General features: G+C 37.2%; 1 protein-coding gene across 1 annotated transcript in view; it reads right to left on the bottom strand.

Moving 5' to 3' along the window:
• The window catches only part of RYR2 (ryanodine receptor 2), a gene marked incomplete at its 3' end in the record, with an annotated part of 448,211 nt that overhangs the window by 249,477 nt on the left and 171,889 nt on the right, over positions 1–26,845 (bottom strand). The window contains exons 13-16 of the mRNA XM_008059232.1: positions 22,577–22,741; positions 15,718–15,839; positions 7,255–7,438; positions 5,065–5,200 (exon numbers count right to left, since the gene is read on the bottom strand). Of these exons, the coding sequence (XP_008057423.1) occupies positions 5,065–5,200; positions 7,255–7,438; positions 15,718–15,839; positions 22,577–22,741 (607 nt within the window). The remainder of the gene's footprint in view (positions 1–5,064; positions 5,201–7,254; positions 7,439–15,717; positions 15,840–22,576; positions 22,742–26,845) is intronic.

The raw sequence follows: 26,845 nt of genomic DNA, 5'->3' as shown, positions 1-26,845 counted from the left end.
TGATTTGAGTTCTTCAGGGTATATTCCCAGTAGGGGGATTGCAGGGCCATATGGGAGGTCGATATTTAGAGCTTTTAACAGATGCTGGAGAGGATGTGGTGAAAAGGGAACACTTGTACACTGTTGGTGGGAGTGTAAACTAGCGCAACCTCTGTGGAAAGCAGTAAGGCAGATTAACTAGAAATCTTACAGTATCTAAGTACCGTTGAGATCTTAGGTATTTAGCTGTATGTCAGATGCTAAGGATACAAATGGGTAGAATAATAGAATATAAAATTTTCAGTCCGTAGGTCACAATAATTTTCCTTCCCCCATTTTCTGATGAGGAAACCAAAAGCCTGTGTATATCTACAATGATTCTATGTCTTCCTTCAATCGGCTAATCCAGAACGTTCCTTGTTATGTTCAACAGGTCTGATATAGTTTGGATGTTTGTCCCCTCCAAATCTCGAGTTGAAATGTGATCTCCAGTGTTGGAGATGGGGCCCATTGAACGGTGTTTGTATCATAGGTGCGGAGTCCTCATTAATAGCTCATGCTGTCCTCAAGGTAATGAGCTCCTAGCTCTGTTCATTCACATGAGAGTTGGTTGTTTAAAAGAGCCTGGCACCTCCCTTCTCTCTCTTGCTTCTGCTCTTGTGATGTGGCAAGCCTGCCCCCTTTTCATCTTTTGCCACAATTGTCAGCCAAAATAAACCTCTTTCTTCATAAATTACTCAGCCTCAGGTATTTCTTTATAGCAGACTGACACAAGGTCCAAGTGAAATTTCTAAGACATATTTGAAGGACAACAACAAGAAAAGTGAAAGTAGAGGTGGGAGAAGAAAGTTTTACTATGTTAAAAAGGAAAAGGATGACAAGTATAAAAAAAGAAGTAGAATCATGATAAGAAGAACAATCCATATACGATACTAAACGTTTTGTATCCATTACCTCATTTAAGCCATCCAACAACCCTATGAGGGGAATGATTATTGTCATTTTATAGCTAATATTTGTAATAATAATAATAGGTATTACTTCCTATGTGCCTGGCATTTTTCTAAGTGTCTCAACATTCTCACCCTAAATAAATAAGCATTGCTATTTCTTCCGCTTTTCAGATGAGGAAATTGAGCACAAATTTAGAAATCTGTCCAAAATCCCACAAGTAGCAGAGCTGAAGTTCTGAACAGTGACTGGTAAGGAGGAGGGTCATTTTCTCAGAGGTTGTTGCCTATGGATGAAAGGTTAGATTCTTGTGTTTCAAGAGGATCTAACGGAAGAGGAAAAATAGGTCTACTAGTTTTTAATAAAGTGAATTGATGGCCAAATCCACCCTACTATAGAAAAATCAATGGGGATTGCTGTAATATATTTGTTGAAATAATTTAAATAAATGTTTATTGAGTGCCTACTCTGTTTAAGCAACATGCTAGGGAGTGAATAAAAGTATTCTGATACAATAATTCATTTCATAAAACTATTTGGATAAGTAAATCGTATGATTTAACATTTGTGCTAGACACTTCAGTTCTTGGCCAGCATTGCCTATGACAGTCATTTCCTGTATGGGAACCAGGTGGCCAAAGGGCTTGACTCAAGTTTCTGGAGTGAGTCCCTGTCAAAGCTAGTGTTGGTAAAATTCCCCTCCCCTTGCTGGAATGGCCACAGACGCAGTTGGGGCTAATAAGATGTGAGGAATAGTTTCTTTGGGGGCTCTGGGAAATAGCATGATTTTTCTCAGGATATGACTTCAGAAGCCCTCCTTCAACCTGTTCATGTCAGAGAATTAGCAGCACAGGGAACTGACAGCAGCCAGCTGGGGCTATAAACAGAAGCCAACACTGGAAGAAGAGGAACTCAGGGAGGCAGAGCAGAGACATAAAGAAACTGGTTCTGGAGGTAAGACAGCACCATTAAGTCAAACCCACTGGTAGGCTGCCAGTTGTGCAAACCAATAAATTCCCCTCTGATATTAAAGTCAGTTTGAATTTGGATATTCCATCATTTCCAATTGACCATATCCCAGTAGAAACATCATTCCACCTACAACAACTGCTCTTTCCTGTTCTATTTAAATAGGTAAATAATTTATATATATATGTAAAGATATATCTTTTTCTTTTTCTTTTAGAGACAAGGTCTTACTCTGTCACTCAAGTTGGAGTGCAGTGGCATGATCATAGCTCACCGCAGCCTCGAACTCCTGGGCTCAAGTAATCCTTCCACTTGTGCCTCCCAAAGTGCTAGGATTACAGGCATGAGCCATTAGCACCCAGCCAGGTAAACCATTCTAAAATCACATCTCTAGCCATGTTTCAATAAAAACCACAAAACTACAAGGAGGAACTGTGCTCACACCCACCAAGTCCCCAGCATTTTGTAGAGAACATCTATGCTCCTTCCAAATAATCAAACTTAATCCCCAAATAACTTTGTAGAATTAAAGGGAGTATAACCTTGAGAAAAAGTCACTCAGAAAGATACAGTTAACACTTGGCAGAAACTGACTTTTTCTATGATTATTTAAGAAATCATTTTAATCCTTGCTCATTTTTGCAATTCATGAATACATAACCTGTTGAAGGGACCAAGAAAGACTATGAAAGGAATTGACATGAAAATATAAGGAAGATGCATATTATCTAGATTTACCTAGAACAATGTTCTTGCTGCACATAACCCTTTCTACCCTCAAACACCAATGAATTATACAACTCTTGTTTTCTTCTTTTAGAGACAGGATTCCACTATGTTGTCCATAATGCTCTAGAAACTCCTAGGCTCAAGTGATCCTCCCACCTTAGCTTTGTGAGTAGCTGAGACTATAAGTGCAAGCCACTGTGCCCAGCTAATTTTCTTTTTGTGTGTGTAAGTGACAGGGTGTCATTGTTTTGCCGCAGCTATAAGCAACTCTTTACCTAACACATCTAGTTTGCCCAACAAATTCACGTGGTGTCATACCAAGTCAAGAAGTTACACCATGATGTCAAAAACACTACTACACTTCAGTCTCTACTACATTCAGAAATTTAGTGTTCATAACTTCCACATTTGCAGAGAAATGCAGTTTTCAGACTTTTGGAGTCACAAAAGCCTTCTCTTGATGATTGTTGTGGGTAAAATAATAAATCCAAATTCCTATAAAGCCTCAATGCCCCGGTCTTATTTGAAGAAATGCTAGCCACATGTTACCCCTTAGTCTGAAAGCACTCAATTGCTTAATTTTAATGACATCAAATAATCTGCCTAAGGAAAACATGTTAAAAATTCTAATAGATACATGAGTTTTATTTGCTGTTTTATGACTCTATAAATTTGACTGATGTCCAATAAGATTATAAAGAATTTTTAAATAATTTGCTTACTCTTTATTCTTCACATTAAAAATATATCCTCTCTCATATTTAAAAACTTTTTTTGCATTATCTGTTTTCCATACCTATGTATACTTTCCTATTCTATTAGGACGCAGTCATTTAATGAGCACACATTTACTGAAAATCTACTATGTGCCAGACATTAAATGACAGACACAGAAAACAGTAACGTGCTACTCTTGCCTTTGAAATGAATCACACCTATAACTAAAGAAGTATGGTAAGTGCTACAATACAGGTTTAATTATACTTAAGTTGGTAGAAATATCAAGGGTCATTTTATTTTTAAAATTTTTTTTAATCAATATTTTTTATTATGATATTGTGGGGTACAGTTAAGGGTTAGGTATATAAATATGCTTCATTCGTGCCCCCTGGTTGATAACAGGTGTCTCCCCGTCCCCAGACAGATGTGTACTACCATTAGTCCCATCCCCCGTAAGAGTCATTTTTAAAGACAATGAGCTGTGAACTGAGTCTTGAAGAAATTTGACGGAATTTCAGAAAAAGTGAGAGTATGAAAATATACTCTGGTGTGAATGTGTTCAGGATGTTCAGATAGCTACAATGTGGCTCAAGTAAGGAGAGGAAGTAAGGGGACTGGGGAAATACAAGGCTGGAAGGGTTACCCGGAGTCTCAGAGATCAGGTGAAATAAGGTGAACTCTACCTTCTTCATGGGGAAACATGAAAGTTTTCTAAACAGGGAAGAGATGTGTAGTAACAACTTACTGGAGGAATCTAAGATTTTAGAGGTGAGGGCTAAAATAGAGAAAGAGACCACTCCACAACTCCTCACGATCTCTGTTTTTGCAAGTGTTGCAAAGGAGCCACTGAAAACCTTTGTTTCAGGATGTCTTTTCAAGGATGTTTGCAGCCAGCCACCTTGAAAGGAGGGGATGTCTCCATCCAGAGCAACGCAGGCAGGCTTTCTGTCCAGTAAAACTGACTCAGGCTCCTTAAGCTCTGATTTTCTTTCCTGTACCCTGTAACTCAACCAACTGCATGCGCAGTTGCCATCTGTCCCCTTCACACTGTCCTGTGAGAACTGGGGCTCAGAGAATTGGCACAAAACATGTTCACATTCTGGCTACAACCATTGCTTTGACTAATAAATGATTCCTCTTTACCCTAATTGCAGGCTAACTTGCTAGCTTGCAAATTGGGTAAAGTCTCAAACTTGTCACCGTTTTTGACAGGAGACAAGTAGAAGCAACTGCAGGTCCAAAATAATGAGGACCTATGTTTGCACACAGCCCATAGGAATGCAGAGGTGTTAACATGTTTAGAACGTCATAACTGCCACTCAACCAACATCAAGCAGCCTTAGTAGTTGCCAACGCAAGGAGAGAGAGAAAGACTGGAAGAGTTCCCAGTAAGAGTGAATTGCGACGAAGTGGAATTAACACCAGAACCAAAAAGGAAACACTTAATACATACCCACACAGAGGCCCCTCGCAGACATAAACTGTACCATGCACCCTTGATGACTTTCCCCTCCATTAATCAAAGGTGGATCACCGTTCTGGCTTCCTTTCTCACTCAGAGATAGATTTCAATATTAAACATCATTAGACTTACTCCAACTAAATTAAAAATTAAACGTCTCAATTAGGAAGCACGTTATAAAACTGCTGCAGCTATTACACGATCATTTTAAACAGACATAACCCCGTTGTCTTGAACTTAATCACACTTCTTACCCAGCAACTCATACAGAGAATTCAGAATGGACTTCCAAGATTCCCCTGCCTCTCGCCCAGCGACATCAGCAAAGTGCGCTGCGCTGCTATAGACATGCAATCGATCTATGCACTCCAGCACGAGGTTGATCATTCCCTGAAAGGTTTAAGAAAAAAAAAAAAATCAGAAACTGGTATTCTCCTCACAGACTAAAAAGCTAAGCTGATTCTTTAACATAAGTCTAGCCTAAACTATGTCTATTAATCATAAAGGAAACAGATCGCTCATTCGAAAGACAGGAAGAAACACGTCTGCATGTTACATAAAATATTTTTCAAATAGTTCAAGAGGATTCTAATCCTGAGTGTCATTCTCAAACAAGAGTAGAAAAACAATATAGAAATACCTACTTCATAGTTAATTATTCTATTGTTAAGTAAGGACAAGCACAGACCTTTATTCTTAGATAGGTTTTATTATAATTATTATTATTACCACCAAATTAAAAATATAGTAAAGTAAATAAAGAAAAGCTCATGAAAAGACATTTAAAACAAATCAATACTGATTCATTATCGAGCTTCAGAAGATATGGCCTAAATTTGGTATTATACTTTTATTTTAGTGGTAGATCTAGGTTGTCAAAATGAGGTAAAGTGAATGAAAGGAAGAGCTATAAACCATTGACTAATCAAATTCACATTTCACACAGAGAATTTCACGTGGATCTAAGAACATTTTTAAATCCTCATTCAGATTGAGAAAAAAAAAAAAACAACTATCCTAAATCAGTATTTTAAGTTCTCACAGCCCAGTATTTATTTTTACTTCTTCCTGATAATAAATCAATGCAGTATAGTAAATAGTCCAACAACTTGGCATACATGAGAAGAATAGCTCTCAATAAACTATTCCATGCTGTCGATGTAAGTTTATGTTGACATTTCCTTTGCTTTAATGCCATTATGGTTTCCAGACAGGTCATTTCTTGTGTATAAAAAGTGAGAAAGTCCTCAAAGATTAATGTCAATTTGAGGGCTTCTGACGGGATGTTAGAAAACAGCTTTAAAACTAGAACACAGATTTAGGGATTATGGGAACTCAGCAAAGCCCCCCAGTCTTTTTTCCTAGATAGTTTTATAAAGTTTTTTCTTCCCTACCCATGGTGCACTGAGAAGAATGGGATCCCTTGCTGAGCTAGCCTGATTTATCTCATCAACCCTGGTAGTCACCCACTGAATCTCTTGAATATATGGTACTATTTCCAACGCTAGCATTAAGCCATTAGACACATTTTTTGGTCCTTCATTTATTCTGTTTTAAATTACGACACTTGAGCTCTTTTTAGCAATAGAGCTTTTGGTGAAATGAAATCACACATGGAAATGTAATACCGCATATGCAAAAGAAAATAGTGGAGTTGTTCTGTCCAACTAGGGTGCCCAGAGATCAGCATCAGCGGGTGGCCCTCTCCTGGGCAGCTGCCATCCCCAAGGCGAAGCTCCCCGTGGACCCAGAATCATTTCCAAAAAGGCCCCAAGAACTTGAGAACCCTGATGCTTTCTAAAGCCTGTGTTCACTCAGATACTTTTAAGATTCTGTATTGATGTAATCAACATGAAGAGAACTATAGTGCTTTCACATGGCCAGAGTGAGGACCGAGGAAACAGTAGATGTCTCTTGCCAGGGAAATGAAAAACTTCTTTTTTTTTTTTTTTAGTCAGAGTCTCACTCCGTTGCCCAGACTGAACTGCAGTGGCATGCTCACAGCCACCGCAGCCTCAACTTGCTGGGCTCAGGCGATCCTTCTGCCTCAGCCTTCCAACTAGCTGGAACTACAGGCATGTACCAGCCCGCCTGGCTTATTTTTGATTTATCATAGATACAAGGTCTTACCAAGTTGCCCAGGCTGGTCTCAAACTCCTGAGCTCAGGCAATCTCTCACCTCAGCCTCCAAAATGCTAGGATTACAGGCTTGAAACACAGCACCCGGCAAAAAAAAACAACTTCATTTTTAAAAATTAATATTCATAGATAAAGAAACAAAAATAACATCCAGATTCCTCCAAGGCCTGTTTCCTCTGTTCAGAAGTATACCTTCTCCTCCATACCTCAAAATACAAGAACATTCAAGAGAAGGAGAATTTTCCCCACCAAGTTGCTTTGCTAAGAGAACAAGAGCAAAGAAGTGAGCATTGATAGAAATTTACCTCTTCCTGGAAGAGATTTTGCCGATTCTTCAGGGCACGTAGTCTGTTCTGTTTGTCTTCATGTTCTAAATGCTCATCAGGGGGGTGGAAATAGCCAATCAGATCCCTCAGACTCAGACTTACGGACTCTATAGGCAGATCTACTGTGGAAGCCTTTGCTTTCTTGCTCAGAGCATCAAGGCCTCTAAAATAAATTCCAAACATTTTCAATGTCAGTGATTTACACTTTTATTGCTTTTCCACTTACAGATGATTTCACAGCATTACTCCCTCTCCCTATAGCGCTGTAAAAGGGACATATGAGAAAGGACCTCTTTTTTTCTCAGGTAGCAATAATGAATAAATTCAAATCATAAATTGTATATCATGCCAGGTAATATAATGTTATGCTATTAAAAACAGTATTAAGAGCCACTCATCTAGAGCAAAACCTGATAGGTTAAAGGACACATGCCTACAAAATCAGCAGTCTAAATATTTAGAAACTAACTGATGCTCACTTGAAAGCACTATGTACTTTAAGGTTTAAGACTGCATCTTCCCAGATTCATAATCCTGACATTTGCTTGTTGTTTATTTTAAAAGCAGGGATTCTTAAGTTTTGCTATCAGTGGATCCTAGTTTCCATTTGGTCTCATCCCTGACAATTAAAAAAAAATACTCTAATGATATTAATTTAAAATATGTGTTTATTAATCAGTAAACAACATATTAAGTGTTTTTCCATTACCTGGAAGAGATGCGTTTAAAAATTAGATTATGGACCAGGAACGGTGGCTCAACCTTGGGAGGCCGAGGTGAGAGGACTGCCTGGGCCCATGGGTTCAGGTTCAAGACCAGCCTGGGAGACTTGGCGAGACCTACTCTCTACAATAAATCAAAAAATTGGCCGGGCATGGTAGTGCACACCTATAGTTCCGGCTACTTGGAAGGCTGAGGCGGAAAGATTGCCTGAGCCCAGCGTGATGGTGGGGTGACCATGAGTATGTTACTGCACTCTAGCCTGGGTGATGGAGTGAAATTCGAACTCAAAAACAAAACAAAACAAAAACAAACAAAAATTAGATCATGAAATAACATCATTATGTATTTTCTAGGCTTTGAAGAAAAATAAATAACAAGCATGTAAATATGTTAATTTGTTGAGTTTGAGATTCTCAGTTTTAAAACATATAGCTTTGAATGTGTCTGAAAAAAACTTTATGTCTGTAAATCAAAATTATTTCAAAATAGAAAGTTTGTTTTAAAAAAAGGCATCAGACATCATAAAAGAATGGGAGAATACATCTACTGTACTTGATATAATAATATTCTCATTAGTCATGACAAAATTGTGCACAAAAATCTCCACTCCTGCTCTCTGTATCAACAAAAATGTATGGCAACACTTTATCCCAAGAAAATTTTTCTGTCTAATTTTTTGACTATATTAAAAATTACATTAAGAAAACAATAAAATTCTAATTAATGAGAATTAGCTTACCTTTTAACTTTACAGTGTTCAAGACATACTTAAAATGTATAATTTACATTAAGATTTTTAAACATTTTAGAACATGTGACGTCAGTTTTATCAAACTATAGAAACAGCACAGCAAAACTGTTCAATTATTCTAAAGTTTGTGCCTGAAGTTCCATATCAACTATATCAACAGAGTTCATCTATTCCCTAGTTTCATCTTCTCTGTTTTTCTATGCTCCAAAAGAAAACAAAGTGACTTTTCAGGAGAAAATTATTTCTCCCCTTTCAAAATGAAAGTGCATATGCAGTGAATTATTTTTTTTTTTTTAGTTGGAGTCTTACTCTGTTGCCCAGGTGGAAGTGCAGTAGCATACTCACAGCCACCCTAGCATCGACCAGCTGGGCTCCAGCAAGCATTCTACCTCAGCCTTCCAAGTAGCCAGAACTACAGGTGTGTGCTACCATGCCTGGCTAATTTATTTATTTATTGTAGAGACGTGGTCTTGCCAAGTTGCCTGGGCTGGTCTTGAACCAGTGGGCTCAGGCAATCCACTCTCCTTGGCCTCCCAAAGTGCTGGGATTACAGGCTGAGCCACCGAGCCTGGTCAGTGCAGTTTTTTAAAAACATTTTATTCCATTAAATCAGTGAAATCATAAATAAATATATAACAAGTTCAAACTCAACTGTCATCAAACTAAAGCAAATGAAATTCAAAAGTGATCAGGTATATCTACTTTTTCACATCTAAAGAAAACATTAGTAAATGCCAGATTTTAGACTATTAAGTTGAAATAAACTCATCTGCCATCAGCAACATAACCATTTAATTACTTTCTAGGGGATGGCTCTTGTCAGAACAAATGCTATCCAAAATTCTAAAATTATTAATTCTGCAATGTTTTAGAGCTTTCACCTGAAGCAAAGGTGCTTATAATCTTAATTCATCAAGGACAAAAAATGAGGAAAAATAATTCAGAAAACCAAAAGTGGTAGAATTACACTATCATGCAGCAAAAATTAAAGCTATGATATCCAGTTCTACATTTTTAAGATTAAACTATTTTACTACCTAACACATACAGGTTTCTCCCTTCTCTCATTTACTTCAAGAATATATTTATTAACATAATTTTCAAAAAAGACTAGCTAGATTGACAGATTGACAGATAGAGATAGAGATACTATCTCTATATATCTCACACACACAGGCCAAAAGAATAGAACATCCTTCCTTACACACAACACACACACACGCACGCACACACACACACGCCCCACCACAACCCTGACCCAGGAGAAAGAGACACTGGGGTTACAGAAACTAAACCACATAAGAAAAGCCCAAATGGTTAAATGATCTTTGACTTTCACTCTAAAAGGTAAAAAGAGCGGTCTGAGTATAGATTTTTTAAATGAATCTCAATATATGTTAAATAAAGTAGCATTAATAAAATCAATAGCAAAAAATAATTTACTCTGAAAAATACTAAGGTACAAATATAGTCAAGTTATTGAGTTTTTTTGTTTGTTTGTTTGTTTTTGAGTTGGAATCTTATTCCATCACCCAGGCTAGAGTGCAGTAGGACACTCATGGCCACCCCAACATCAGTCTGCTGGGCTCCAGCGATTCCTCCATCCAGTCTTTCAAGTATACGGAACTATAGGTGTGTGCTATTATGCCTGGCTAAGTTTTTATTTATTGTAGAGACGAGGTCTCGCCAAGTTGCCCAGGCTGGTCTCAAAACCACGGGCTCAGGCAATCCACCCACCTCAGCCTCCCCGTGCTGGGACTACAGGCTGAGCTACTGAGCCCAGCCAAGATATTGAGATTTTAAAGACTTTTGGTACTTTCGTGAATGTGACAGAAGAAGGAAAATATTATACTGAAAAATATACTCTTTAAAATGTTCAGTAATTATGTAAAACTTTCAAAGTTTCTGAATATATTAAAGAATTATTTAAATTCAGGACTTCTAACAGATAATACTAATAAACATCTAAGTTAAGCCTACATGTGTGTATATGTACGTCTGTATGTGTGTGTATATATATATATATATATATATACACACACACACACAATACACACACATACACGCAATTATTGAAGTTAAGTAATATGACCTAAGGGTAAATATTCGAGAAAAGAAAAGAGGAGGAAAAAAAGTTTGATTAAAAGTTAACTTTTGGAAAAAAAATACATGATTAAAGTCAGTTAACTGTAAGAGAAAACTTATTGTGTTTACCCATGGCATCTCTTAGGTGATCACAAGGGAAAAATACATCATTAAAAGTAGATAACACAGGAAAATATGGCAAATTTGTAAAAGGTTTGTAATGAGGGGGAAATTTAAAAGAGAAAAAGTATCAATGCAGAATTAGCAGAGATTCTACTACATTTGCCAAGGGAAACAATGAAGCTCATCGGAAAATAAACACTGCGTTAACTAGATTTAATAAACACTACGTTAACTAGATTTCAGTTGCATTTGGCCAAGATAAAGTAACAAGACAGGTTTTATCCTCCCTGTGAAACACCAAAAAAAAAAAAGAAAAGAAAAAGAAAAAATATATGAGGGAAAAATAGAATACTTCTTTTAAGACACTGGATATTAAAGAATAAAAACTAGAAATTCCTGATGAGAAACAAATGAGGTGAACCTGCAGCTGCCCCAGTTTACTGCCTAGGAGAATTTCCAGGCCACGGAGTAGGTAGAGAACCAGGCGTGGTATGGCAGACTCCATGAGCTGAAGAGACATTGCTAAGAGTCAAGGTTGCCAGTGTTCACAGGACATAGTACTGGAGAGAAGATAACTGCCCAAGACAGAACCCCGGGGGCTCTAAAGGGGGCCCCCCTCAAATATGATGGTTTGCACATCATATTAGGAGAAGACTCAAGGCAGGGAACAGAACCATCTGAAAGTGTTAGAGGGAACAGTAACTGGCCCTCACACGGGACCTGCAACAGTGCCTCTTCCCTATCAGCCAGACTAGAAAACTTCCTAATTCATAGGAAACTGGGTACACTACACAGGGGGTCTTGCCTCAATAGTGGTGAATAATTAGTCCTAGACAAAACACTGCTTTGCCCACCCAAAAACCCTAAAAGCAAGATCCAAAAGAATCAAACTAGCAAACATCAGGCTTAATGGTCAGAAGTGAAAAGCATTCCCCCAAGAAATGGAACAAGACAAGGATGCCCACTCTCACTCCTCCTATGACATAGTACTGGAAGTCTTAGCCAGAGCAACCAGCCAGGAGAAAGAAATTAAGGGTATCCAAATAGGAAAAGAAAAAGTGAAGTTATCCCTCTTTGCAGACGATATAATTCTTTACCTAGAAAACCCTAGAGAGGCCTCCTCAGACTGATAAACGACTTTGGTAAAGTCCTGGGATACAAAATCAATGCACAAAAGACAGTTAGATTTCTATACACCAACAAGCAGGCTGAGAACCAAATAAAAAACACAATAGCCATCCCCCAAAATAAAATACCTTGGCATCCACCTAACCAAAGAAGTGAAAGACATTTACAATGAGGACTACAAAACACTGCTCAAAGAAATCAAGGCTAATATAAACAGATAGAAAAACATCCAATGCTTATGGGTTAGAGGAATCAATATTGCCAAGATGTCCATCCTACCCAAGGCAATTATAGATCAATGCAATCTCTATCAAACTGCCAACATCATTTTTCGCAGACCTAGAAAAGACAATACAGAATTTCAAACGGAAGCAAAAAAGAGTGTGAATAGCCAAAGCAATCCTCAGCAAAAGCAGCAAAGCTGAATGTGTCACACTTACTTCCAGACTTTAAACTATAAGGCTATAGTAACGAAGGTGGCAACGTATTGGTACAGGAAGAGGCACACAGATCAATAGAATAAGACAGAGAATCCAGAAATAAAAACTCAATTCCTCAACCAGTTCATCTTTGGCAAAGCGATTAATAACCTTGGGGAAAGGGAACCATATTTAGCAAATGGTGCTGGGAAAACTGGCTACCCACATTCAGAAGAATGAAACTAGACCCCTGCCTATCACCATATACAAAAATCAACTAAAAATGGATCAGGGACTTAAATGTGCAACCTCAGACTTTAAGAATATTAGAAAAAATGTGGGAAAAATTATTCTGGATATCCGAGTAGTCCATGGATTCATGACCAAGTCCTCAAAAGCAATTGCAATAAAAGCTAAGACAGACAGGTGGGAACCTCATCAAACTGAAAAGTTGTTGCACAGCAAAATAAACCATCAAAAGAGTAAAGAAACAATCCACAAAATGGGAAAAAAATATTTGCAGGCTATATATTGGACAAAGGCCTAACATCCAGGATCTACAAGGAACTCAAACAAATTGAAAGGGAAAAAACCAAACAATCCCATTAAAAGGTGGCAAGAGGCCATGAACAGACATTTCTCAAACAGACAATAAACACATGAAAAAATGCTCAGCCTCACTAAATAATCAGAGAAATGAAAATCAAAATTACAATGAGATACCACCTAACAATGGTAAAGACGGCTATCACCAATAAGTCAAAAAACAACAACAGGTGCTGGAACAGCTGCAGAAAAAAAAAGGACATTTTTACACTGTTGGGGGGGAAATGTAAGCTAGTTCAATCTTTGTGAAAAGCAGCGTGGTGATTCCTCAAAGATCTAAAAATCAAGCTTCTATAAGATCCAAAAAGACACCAACACGTGTGTGTTTACTGCTGCATTGTTTGCAATAGCAAAAACATGGAACCAAGCCAGCCCACTGAAAGTGGACTGAATAAAGAAAATGTGGTACATGTATGTATGTAATGGAGTATTTTGCAGTCACAAAGAACAAAATCCTGGCCTTTGCAGAGACTTGGATGCAGCTGGAGACCATCATATTAAGTGAACTATCCCAGAAACAAAGAACTGAATAATGCATGTTAAATTTAAATTAATAAGCCGGGCTCAGTGGCTCAGCCTGTAATCCCGCACTTTGGGAGGCTGAGGTGAGTGGATTGCCTGAGCCTGTGGGTTTGAGACCCGCCCGAGCAACTTGGCAAGACCTCATATCTACAATAAATCAAAAAATTAGCCAGGCGTGGTAGCGTGTGCCTGTAGTTCCAGCTACTTGGAAGGCTGAGGCGGAAGGATCACTGGAGCCCAGCAAGTCGAGGCTGTGGTGGCCGGGAGCAGCTACTACACTCCAGTCTGGGCGACAGAGTGAGACTCCAACTCAAAAAAAAAAAAAAAATGTTTTTAAGTTAATAAACCTATCCTATTGTATCATGATAGGTATAATGAATAAATTTCATTCAAATAGACCAGCCAAAAATTGATTTTCAAGATTTAATGAAGCAGCACGCATATGTCAATTATTTTTTACCATAGAATTTAAATTTCTCATACTTGGTTCTATACCTAACCAGAAAAATAATTATTAAATTTTAAAATTATTCTTCCAAATCAGACACTACATGTCAAAAACGAGTCTAATGTTAAACAAAGAGTCAATATGCTAAAGCAAATCACATTCAAGATGAATTTCAGTATCTCAGCCAGCATGCAAAATGCCCCTTATGGTATTCTGTGGCTACATTAAGTCTAAACACAAATATAGTAGCTTTCTGATAAAATACTTTTAAAAACAATTGAATTTTCTCTATTATTAAATTAGTCTTTCTCATCAAATGGAACCTCTGTAGTGTCACTGAAAACTCTACAGAAGTCAAATTTGAAGAAGTCAGTACTGATTGATATGATTAAGTAGAAACTGGCTATTTTAAAGATTTATGATCATTTTCCTCAATCCCTGTGGTAAAGAAGAACTGGTAAAAAGGAACAAGATGAAGAAAGCTAATTTTTCAAAATTAAGTTACGATTTCCAAGTAGGACTTTTTGATGAATTTTATACTACATTAAAATGTAATAAATTTTATTATGAGAAAATATGATATAAATACAAAAATAAATTCAAATAATACTGAAAAGGAATGCAAGTCACAAAATATAACAATCTGATGCTTACCTCATCTCTAAGCATTACTACATCTGATGAGGCTTAGGGTTTAAATGAGGCAGAAAAATAGAATAAATACTAAGAGTGTAATTTAGGAAAAATGTGAGGTCAAATACTGTGCCCATTGTTTGCTTACATATATGCACATGCACACACGCGTGCACACGCACACACACAGTGTGATGATTTACAAAGAAACAGAAAATAATTAAGTGAATATAATATAATGTTGGTTAGGAAAGGTTTTTGAAATGTTATAAAGCCAAAAAGTAATTTATTGATTCAACTTTTATAAAAATTAGTTTTAAATTATTTTCCAAACCAATAAACTGGGGGAAATATTTGTGACTTATATATGTTGACAGAAAACTAATATATCTAACATAATAAAAGATCATGACAGCCTAACAGAAATATTCACAGATAATAGGGTAAAACACAAAAGAAAAAATAAATGAAGCAATATAGTCAGCAAAAAATTTCCACTCATAGAACTGGCAAAACTTAGGAGACAAATGAAACCCATCATAAGTCAGAGTATATATTGTTATGTAACCAGAAAACATTTTGGTCTCAAGTTTTTGTAGATATGTAATTGTTTCTAGTATTAGGTGGAAAATCTTAGTTATCACAAGAATCACTTTTTTAAAATACAGATTAAAACTCACCAAGAATCTTGGTTTCAATAACCTAATTGTAAAAGGGAATTAAATAGGTCCAGCATGAGGGTAGAGTAGTTATAAAATAATCCTAATCTATAACTGTCAGTTAACAATGACACATCCAATTTGTAAACCCAGACTCCTTTCTTAAAAGTTCATTTAAAAGACAGACATAAAAATCATCTTAACTAGCACTTCCGAATGTATTCTGCTAGCCTTCCAAATTGCATGAGATTTATCATCCTGGCATATTTTAGAACTGCCGATTTGTAAACCCAATAAAGAAATGAAAATATCAAACAACAGCAGCAAAAAAATAAATAAAATCACCTTATGAATCTATTGAAAAGGAAGACTGTGCTTCGGATGACTCGTGCTGTGCGTGATTCTTCATGCTGAGATCTAGATAAGTTTATGCCATCATCCATGTGGCCTTCATGGTGCATAATAGCCTGTAAGAAAGCAAAAATCATGCCATTATTCCCAACACATCTTTTCCAAAAAGGAATTAAGGAGATGTGGACTCAAACAGGGAAGCCATAACAATAGATAGAATCAAAAGACAGGTCAAGGGTACTATGAAGCTGTCGTAGTTAGATAAAATAATAAGCACAGGTCCTTATACAAACAAGCCATCTCCTATATTCATTTAGCTATTGTTTTAAAGAAAGAGTCAACAATGTACTGAGCTAAGCAAAACAAACAGCAGAGCCTTTTCACATATCTACATGCAATGATTGATCCACAGCCTAAGCACACTGGGTACAAAGCAGCAAAGGAAATACATTAGCACATTAGTTATATGGTAGTTCTGAACACAGACCATTTAATCGTAAGTACTGAATGTTGCTTCCAAGACATCTTTTCTGTTTTCTGTTTTGAGTTTTCTATGAAAGTATAACATTAGGAGAACGCAGAAATCTTAAGTGAACAGTTCAATGATTTTCACAAAGTGAACACACCTGTGTAACCAACGCTCAGCTCAAGAGAGAAAACATTACACACCTGAAAATCCCCCTTGTGCTCCCTTCCTATCCTCATCCTTCACAATGTTCATCACTGCTAACAGCATAGATCAGCTGTGTACTCTATAGCAGTAGACACATTTGTACCCATTTGTGTCTGGTTTCCCTCACTCAACATTTACAGTAAGATGATTTAATACACCTACTCAGGTGTCATGAACTAAATTTAGTTTCTGGAACTGTAACTATAAACCATCTAGAAAGCAATGCAAAAAGGAAGCCATACGCCAAAATAAAAGAGATTTATCTATATCAATATTCAAAGGCACTATTGACAGAAAGTTCAATGGGACAGTCCTGCGGTAAAGGTTGTGAAATTGTCATTCTGCAGACCTTCATGATAACACAAAAGATCGTAAGAGTTCACTTCAGCTGGCTGCAGTGGCTCACGCCTGTGATCCCAGTACTTTGGGAGGTGGGAGGATCACTTGAGGCCAGGAGTACAAGACCAGCATGGGCAACACAGAAAGACCTCATCTCTACAAAAATTAAAATAAAAAATTAGCCAGGAGTGGTGACACACACTTGTAGTCCCAGGAGGCTGAGGCAGAAGGATATTATAGACTTAAGTGCCTTCGTTGATTTTAAAAATGACTAAAACGAAGGAAGTCACAACTAATTTTAAGACTAAAAAAACAGAAAATAAAGTTAAAAGTGGAACTAATGAAGATAAAAAGGGAAATTAATAATCTAGGAGTCAAATAAAATACTAGAAATTCTAGGATGAATAAACTCAAACTTTGAGTCTTTGAGATGATAAATAAAATAGATAAATCTCTCACCAATCTGGCTAGAGATAAAAGAGAGAGAAAGCAAAACCAGTGAATGATAACTATAATACAATATTATGTAATTCTATGGGGGAAAAAAACCCCAAACAACAACAACAACAAATGCCTGGGTATTCTAGAGGACTAGGAAGGACTCCCAGCAAATTAAGAACACATCATCACAAGTGGGACCTCATTAAACTGACAAGTTTCTGCAAAGTCAAAGAAACCATCCAGAGGGCAGGGAGAAAGCCCACAGAATGGGAAAAAATATTTGCCAACTGTATATCTGACAAAGGCCTAACATCTAGGATCTACAAGGAACTCAAACGCACTGAAAGGAAAAAAACAAACAGCCCCTTTAAAAAGTGGGCAAAAGACATGAATAGACACTTCTCAAAAGAAGATATACGGGCAGCCAACAGACACATGAAAAAGTGCTCAGCCTCACTCATTATTAGAGAAATGCAAATCAAAACCACATTGAGATAACACCTAACCCCTGTAAGAATGACCATCATTAATACAACAAACAACAACAGATGCTGGCGAGGATGTGGAGAAAAAGGAACACTTCTACACTGCTGGTGGGAATGCAGACTAATACAACCAAGAGGTTGGAAGACAGTGTGGTGATTTTTGAAAGAACTAGAAATTGGCCTTCCATATGACCCAGCAATTCCCCTACTGGGAATATACCCAGAGGAACTCAAATCATTCTACAAAAAGGATACCTGCACACGTATGTTTGTTGCAGCACTATTCACAATAGCAAAAACATGGACCAACCATGTTGCCCATCGAAGTTGGACCGGATAAAAAAAAATGTGGTACATATACACAATGGAATATTATGCAGCCATAAAGAAAGACAAATATATGGACTTTGCAGCAACTTGGATGGATTTGGAGTCGATCATAATCAGTGATACATCACAGAAATAAAGAACTTAGTTCCATATGTTTTCACTCATAAGGTGACCATGAACAATTATAAGGCTGTGGGAAGGCGACTGGCAGTAGCGGAAAACTGTCAGGGGAAGGAGGTGGGACTGGCAGTTGGGGGAACCTGCTACCGGAGGGAGGGGCATGCTTCACCAACAAGGGTACTTGCATGATCAATGTCTGTATACCTAGCCCTGAACTGTACCCCACATCTTTATAATAATAAATTAATTTTAAGAAATACATCATCAAAAGGAATCATCTCAACTAAGTAGAAAATTTGATTAGACCAGTTTCTTTAGAAAAGAGTAGAAAGATAATTAAAGATCCAATATTTAAAGCCCCCTAGGGCTACACGGTTTCACAGGAGAGCTCTGATAAACCTTCAAAGGACAGATACTGTTAATGGCAAATGAATCTAAACCAAGGGTTGGCTAACTACTGCTCATCACCTGTTTTTGTATACCCCATTAGCTGAGAATGGCTTATATATTTTTTAATAGCTGAAAGAAAAAAAAAAGACCAAAGAAGACTGGTATTTGATGACACATGAAAATTAATAAACATGAAAATTGTATGAAATTCAAATTTCAATATCTACAAACAGATATTAATTTCCCCTATGGGTATGCATGCAATAATTCTGAAAGATACTAGTTAATTAAAACCAGTATAACTTCAAGAGAATGATATATCATGATCAAGTAGGGTTTACTCTATGAATTGAAAGTTTCTTTAATAATTGGAAGTCTGGTAGCTTCTTTATTTTATCAACAAATAAAAGGATGCTAAAACATGGCTTTTACTGCCTTTAATTGATAAAAATCTACCAATCATTGCTATTTTCATTTAAAGCTAAGTGAAACAGGAATAGTAGAAGACTCCTTAAATATGAAAGCAATTTCAATTGTCCTCAGAAAGGAAGGTACAACCTCTACGAAACAGGAGTGAAATTCATAATGAGAAAACACTCTGACATGAATAAACAACCAGAAGAGATGAAACAACAGCAAGCTGGTATTAAAAAGTTAGCTGGATGAGGTAACAACAACAAAAAAAGCAAGAAAACTAAAATCTCAAAGGCACTGAAAGGGCTTAAAACCAGAGCAGCACTAAAGAAGACAAAATGAGCACTTTGGAAGACACACTTGACAAGCCAAGTATAGAGAAAAGGTCACTAAGGACACTGGGAGGAAAGACAGCCCACAGAGAGAGCAGGGATGAGCTATGCTCCTGAGAAAGAAACTAGCCAAGCAAAAAGAAGCCACAGACAATACTTCTCTCAGCTTTAAAAAGATTCGGGCGTGCTGTTTAAAAATTATTGGTTCCAGATGCATTTCGTAATTCAGAGTTCTTCAGGTTTCTTTTTCTTAAGGGTGATATGGTATATAAACTGTACATTCTCTAACACCTGGTGTGGTCTAGGGCATCACTTCATGATCAATACATTTATATTTCTTTGGCAAAACATGAATATTAACACTAAGTGCAATATATTAAAACTATGAATAGTAATTCAAAAGCCTTTAAATAAGTAAGTTGTATTCACATGAAATGACAAGAGAAGGTTTCAAATATGCAAATATCTGGAAAATATATCACCAACTTGCCTTTCTTTAGGAGAAAAAAAAAAAAGATTTGAAGATACCCGCTAACTGGGAAGTTTAGAAAAATTAGAAGGTAAAGACTGGAAAAGTCCTAGCATATTATGGCTACGCCAAAGACTCCCCATAAGAATCAATATAGAAGTCAGTTCTAGAAGTAGAAATAAGTTTACAGTAGATATTTTAATTATATCATCTCTTTTATGTCCTATAAAGTCTATTTCGCAGGTCACTTCAAAAACTTAAACAAGACTGTTTAGCTTCTCAGTCACCCTTGTCAAACTATTCTAGAAAGGCAAGCTCCAGGTTAGCCTATGATGGAGACTATAAATCCCATTTTGACTTTAATCCATGTTTGTTTGGTTTTAGACACAAGGTCTCACTCTGTTGCTCAGACTAGAGTGCCATGGTGTGATCATAGCTTACTGCAGCCTCTAACTCCTGGGCTCAAGTGATCCTCCTGCCTCAGCCTCCTGAGTAGCTGGGATACATACAAGCTTAATCCATGGTTAAGAAACGAGGTAGAGTAATGATTAAGAATCCAGGCATTACCGAAGTGAACCAAAGATGAGGTGGCCAGAGGTGAGGCAAATGATCTGGTGTGTCATAGTAAAGAGATTGGAATTCCCACACAGACAGACAAGGTTCAGCCATGCAGAATTTTAAGCATGGCAGTCATAAAGTCAGAAGGGAATGGAAGGAAGGGAGGCTGCAGGTAGAGAGACTGATGAGGAGGACATGGAAATAGTGCACACGAGAGATGATAAGGCTGAACTGGACTTGAAAGGGTGAAGAAGTAGGGACCAATGTGAGGCACACTTAGAAGATAAAATTGTCAGGGGTTGGTGCTTTACAGAATTTAGCAGAATGAAGCAAAAAAATAATGGAAACTCGTGGTATTTAGTTCCTTACAACATATTTTATATGCTTTACATCCTTTTTTTTCTTTGAGTTGGAGTCTCACTCTGTTGCCCAGACTGGAGTGCAGTGGCCGCTCCTGGCCACCGCAGCCTCGACCCGCTGGACTCTGGCGATCCTTCTGCCTCAGCCTTCCAAGTGGCTGGAACTACAGGCACGTGCTACCATACCCGGCTAATTTATTTGATTTGGTATAGAAACGAGGTCTCACCAAGTTGCCCGGGTGGGTCTCGAACCCACGGGCTCAGGCAATCCACTCGCCTCAGCCTCCCAAAGTGCTGGGATTACAGGCTGAGCTACCGAGCCCGGCTGCTTTATATCCTTGAGAAGCAAGATATAGTTTGCTTTATTTCCAACTATTTAGAAATTTTATAATGAAAAGTGTCTGTAGTATGTGGTTTTTAAAATCCATTTAATGCAGGTGCAAATGCTCACACCAGTAATCCCATAGCTTTGGGAAGCCAAGGTGGGAGGATCGCCAAACATCAACGTCAAAATAAAAATCCTCACTTTTCCCACAATGTTGACTACATTAGCTATTCACCTTGCAAATGTTAACCCAGTTCGCCATGGCTGGTAATTCTGCAATATTAATAAAGTTGGAGACTAAACTGGCAGGAGCATGGGGAACCTCACCAACTCAAAAGTATCTCCACACTCTTAAGATACATGTTTTCATTCAAGAAACATTTACTGAGCACCTATTATGATTCCAGCACTCTGCCAGATGCTGAGAATACAGAAATAAAAGACCTGGTTCCAAAGGAGGGAAGGGAGACACAGAACATCAATAAGGGCACCTGATCTCAAACCAGGTGAAGTAGGGACCAAAGGGAGGCCCAAATTTTACCTGTAAGTTGACCACTTGTATACTGAATCCTGAATTGTACCCCACATCTTTAAAATAAAATAAAATTTTTAAAAGTCCTGGTTCCAGTCTCAGAGTCTAGTAACAGAGAGAGAGTAAGTCACAATTAAACACCTTTGTCTCATCTTCTCTTTTCTTTCCATCCTTCCTTAGGCTGCAGACTTAACTTAGTTTAACCTCTGCTTCCTTCGGCTTCTGAGGACCTCAAAAAGTAGCTTTGCAATTTGGACCCAAACACGGAACATTATAGATAATGTTACAGACATTCTGCAGAGCGAAAGAAGCCATATACAAAATAGTGCATGCTGTAGGAGTTCATTAAGATGAAGTTCTACAACAGGCAAAACTGATCTATGGTGGAGAAAGATCACAAGAGCAGGTGCCCTGGGATAAAGGAGCAGGGAGAACCTGGGAAGGAATACTGGACAATTTTCGCGGGTCATGGAAATGTTCCCTATGAAGGTAAGCATGTGGGATCACACCAGAGTATCCATCTGTCAAAACTCTACAGCTAAGATTTTACAAAGTTTCCAAGGGTATTACAAACAGAAGAGTGTCTGTGCAAAGGCCTAGGTATATAAAAGTCATGATTTTTTTTTTAAGGGCTGCAAGGAGTATGCTGTAAGTGACATTCTGGGGAAATTGAAGACAATGCCTAGAACTTTGGGAAAGAATAGAACAGGGCAGGTCAGGATATCACATCACTACCAAAAAGGGTGATCCTGGTCTTATTAGCAAGGGGATGTCAATGAAAGACCAAGTAGCATCATACAGGACAAAGAGAATTGGGTAGATTAAGTTGGAACCCAGAAGACAGACTGTATAGTTCTTCACTTAATACTTCAATATATGAATATCATAATCTAATATGTCATTGATATAACATCCAGCAATACTTACCTCATAAAACCAAAGAGCTTATTATGGTGGGATTTGACCTTTAGCATTTAAAATTATGAACTTTAGCAGGTGGCCGAAAGGCTTAGCCACCTCTTTTCGACTTGTGCTTGTATATTTTATTCATAAAAATGCTATCATTGCATTTTTCTATAACCTTACCTTACGTTGTATAGATCCCATTCTCACAGATTTCACATCCACCGACTGGTAAGTAAGCCACAGGCCTGTATCTACATGTTGTATATAGCAAACTGAGTCTCCGTATTTTATTTCAGATGTTCCCATGCCATCAATTTCTTTTCTCACGCCTACATCCAATTTTTCCTAAGGGGGGGGGGGGTTGCAAAAAGGAGAGAGCATTTTTAAAATACTAGTACACAGCAGTAGAATCTGGGTGTCTTATAAATACATTTCTTGAAAAATTCAGCCCTCCAAAGTCCCTTAAAACAATGTTAAAATAGTCTATTCTAATAGTTTAGCCTCTACTGAAAAATCGAAGTAAGAAACTGCAAAAATACATAACATATTCTTGAATCATTCACATTAGTAAAAACTTATTTGGGCCATTAATATAAAATTTTATGTTGCTTAATAGTGAATTCCAAACCCAAGATCTTAAAATGAGCAGTTAAGAAGTTTAATATTCTTGCTAACTTGTTTGTTGCTCTTTTTTTCATTAGTGGTAGCTAAAAACATAGGTTTGGGGGACTGAAAATTTCAGTTTTGAGTCCAACCTCTGCAGCTTACTAACGCTAAGACCTTAGCAAGTTAATTAAACCTTTTAAGTCTCAGTTTTCTCATCTATAGATAAAGCTAATAAAACCTCCCTATATGATCAAAATAAATGAGGTGTGACATTCTTAGAAGAGTATTTGGTATAAAATAAACTCAAATAAACTTTGATAATTTTGACCATGATAATGGTGACAATGATGTTAAGGGTTTTTGTTTTTTTTAACTAATCAAAGATGTAATTCAGTTTCAGTTTCTGCTACTGCAATTTACAACTTGGGTCACAGAGGTACTCACTCTTAAAGGGCTACTATGCCAAGCTTCCCTTGCTAGGAAGAAGCAATCAATCCCCTGAGACCAACCAGAAGTTTCTTTTGAACCCCTATTTGCCTTAGTGTTTCTAACATGCTTGCTTTCAATATTTCTTCCCATGCTTAATTATGATCTTCAGGAATTCAAAGTCATAAAGTTCTCCATAATCTTTAAAACAGCAGTGAAAAAGTGAATGAACTTCCTTTCTGTAGTTTCTCATTCCTTAGTTTCATTCTATAGTATCTCATTCTCTAACTTTCCTTGTTAAATTTACTTTAAGATTCTTCTATGTCTTTGGTTATTTGTCTTTAAAAAATACTTCTATATAAAGCAAAAAAAGCTTTAAAAAATTGGGATGGAGTAAAATTTATGTAAGTTATAGACAAAGGGATGATTTTTTTAAGTGTCAGATTTTTTTGCATTTGCATACATTTGCTATGTATATAAATTGTGTGCATACTGTGCTAATAATCACCCTAAAATGGTTATGAATGTTCCATAAACAGTTGAAAATTGACATTAATAAGAGTTGGAATTCTCAACACACAAAAAAGTCAAGGTCATCTAAGTAAACCTAAAATTATCAATTAAGTTGATTTACTCATTATACAAATAACTTGAGACACTATCCTAAAAATCTGCAATAAAACAGATGTAAACCATTCCAATTTCATTCAAACTAGATAAACTACTAGTCTACCTATACTAACCCTCTCAATAGGAAAATTAAATTCTGGGGGAAATTATGACAATGTAATTATCTTTTCAGAATAGAAAGATAAGCCTCTTAACATTCTCTCTTTTTTTTTTCTTTTATCCAAGGAAATTAGATTGTAGCTTGATTATTTCAGGCTTGTGGATTGTGTTTTGAGAAGTTATACAATCATTAATAGTAAGGTTATGCTTTTTTTTTGCTTTATATAGAAGTGGTTCAAATCCCTCTCTGGATTAGAAGATTTAATTATGAAATTTCATGATGACTGGGTTTTAATAATTACTGTGACCCTCGAGTCAGATAAAAACTGATTAAAATGACATCAGAAAAAAGCGTGTGATCCTTTGCTGAATGAAAGACCAAAAGTCATTCATGTTCTTTCCTCCTTTTATTTTCTGTCATTTTCTGTAGCTCAGGCTTAGAAGAAATTCAGGTGAAAATAACCCGCGTGCTTTTTTAAAAAAATTCTTGAGTTATAGGGTACATGTGATGATTTGCTATGTATGTAAATTGTGTGCAGGTGAGGTTTGGGCTGCTAGTGAGCCCTCTCACCCCCAGTAGTGGACATGGTACCCAATGAGTGATTGTATGCCCTCATCTCGCCTCCCTCCCTCCATTAGCAGTGCCCAGTGTCCATTGTTTCCAGTGTTTAGGGCCCGCTTATGAGTGAGAACATGTGGTATTCAGTTCTTTGTTTCTGTAGTAGTTCACTTAGAATGATGGTCTCCATCTGCATCCATGTTGCTGCAAAGGACATGCTTTCTTCTTCTTTATAGTGGTATTTTCTCAAAGAACTACAAATTGAGCTATCATATGATCCAGCAATCCCACTTCTGGGAATATACCCAGAGGAACATAAATTGCTCTACCAATAAGACACCTGCACATACATGTTCACTGCAGCACTATTCACAATAGCAAAAACATGGAATCAATCCTGATGCCCATAAAAGTAGCCTGGATAAAGAAAATGTGGTACAGCCGGGCTCCGTGGCTCAGCCTGTAATCCCACGACATTGGGAGGCTGAGGTGAGTGGATTGCCTGAGCCCACGGGTTTGAGACCCGCCTGGGCAACTTGGCGAGCCCTCACCTCTACAATAAATCAAAAAATGAGCCGGGCGTGGTAGTGCATGCCTGTAGTTCCAGCTACTTGGAAGGCTGGGGTGGAAGGATCACCAGAGCCCAGTAGGTCGAGGCTGCGGTGGCCGGGAGCGGCCACTGCACTCCAGTCTGGGCGACAGAGTGAGACCCCAACTCAAAAAAAAAAAAGAAAATGTAGTACATATATACAATAGAATAAAACCTAGAACTTTGAAAGACCATAAAATGAAGCACGCCATGAGCCAAGAACATAACACCTGGTAAAAGCATCTAATAGAAAATGAACCTGCATTACTAGAAATAAAGTGTCCCAATTAAGACAAGTAATAATCTTACTAAAACTCTGTATTAGCTGTACTATATATATATCTAAATTAGTGGGCTTTAGTTTTGGCATCACTTTTAAAATTTTATTTTGCTTTTGAGTTGTTCTGTTTTAGGAAATAGCAGAGTTGTTTGGTTGAATGAATCCTCCCATGGATAACTATTACAAAATATGGAAAAGAATACTTTTCAGAATCTACTTAAAGACACTTGAGAGGGAACAAACGCAGAAAGAATTTGGAGAGCAGATTTCTCTCTAAAGGCAAACAGCGCCTAGTGTAATTTATAAGTGCTGCCTTTCGCCTTGGGCATGTCCTACACAATTTGCCTGCAACTCAAGCAGGAGAAAGTTGCTGCCTTTCGGCTTGAGGTATCAGGGGATATACTTCAGGGCTCACAAGCAGCCAGAAAATTAGATGAGCTAAATCCTAGACTAAATTGTTATCCACAAAATCTTCTTATGAAATTCATCCAAATTCTTGCTGACCACTAAACTGTGCATGCTTATGGGAGACCCAGTATAATGGCAGGAGATAGAAGCTGAAAGAACCAGGTAAATATATAAGCAACTGTTTATGGCAAAAGAGAAATAAGCTGGAGCTTCAATTCAATAAGGTTAACTGCAAAACCAGAATCACTCTTCAGAAAAAAACATTAAAATTCAGAGTCTCTACACTATATCATTTCCAATAGCCAATATACTATCAAATACAAGTAGCTGTGAAGAAATAAAATATGAGCTATACTAAGAAAAAATTATATATAAACGCAATATAAACCAATGCACAAACAGCCTGGAACTTATAATTAGCAAACAAGGACTTTAAAACAACTATTATACATCCAAGGATACAAAAGAAAATAAATGCATAATGAACAGAGGGAACCAAAAATATAAATTACTAAAAATATAATATAAAAAGGAAAACAATAAATGAAAGACCAAATTAACTAAATCAGCTTAAGATCAGACTAGAATTGTATGATAAAGATTCAATAAGTTGAAAGCAAATCAACAGAAAATTAAAAGCATTGTAACGTATTTTGTCTTTAAATGGAAACTTTTCACAAAAGACGCTATAAAGTTTAATTCTTATACCTCCTACTAAAATGTTGAGATTGTTACAATTTTCCTTCCTTTTTTTTTTTTTTTTTTGAGTGGGGTCTTTCTCTGTCACCCAGGCTGGAAAGCAGTGGCATGATCATGACACACTACAGCTAGTACTTCTGGGCCCAAGTGATT

The sequence above is a fragment of the Carlito syrichta genome, unplaced genomic scaffold, assembly GCF_000164805.1.
Source record: "Carlito syrichta isolate Samal-C Ts95f unplaced genomic scaffold, Tarsius_syrichta-2.0.1 Scaffold303965, whole genome shotgun sequence".
In the NCBI taxonomy this organism is placed as follows: Eukaryota; Metazoa; Chordata; class Mammalia; order Primates; family Tarsiidae; genus Carlito; species Carlito syrichta.
This window is presented reverse-complemented; position numbering and strand designations above follow the sequence as displayed.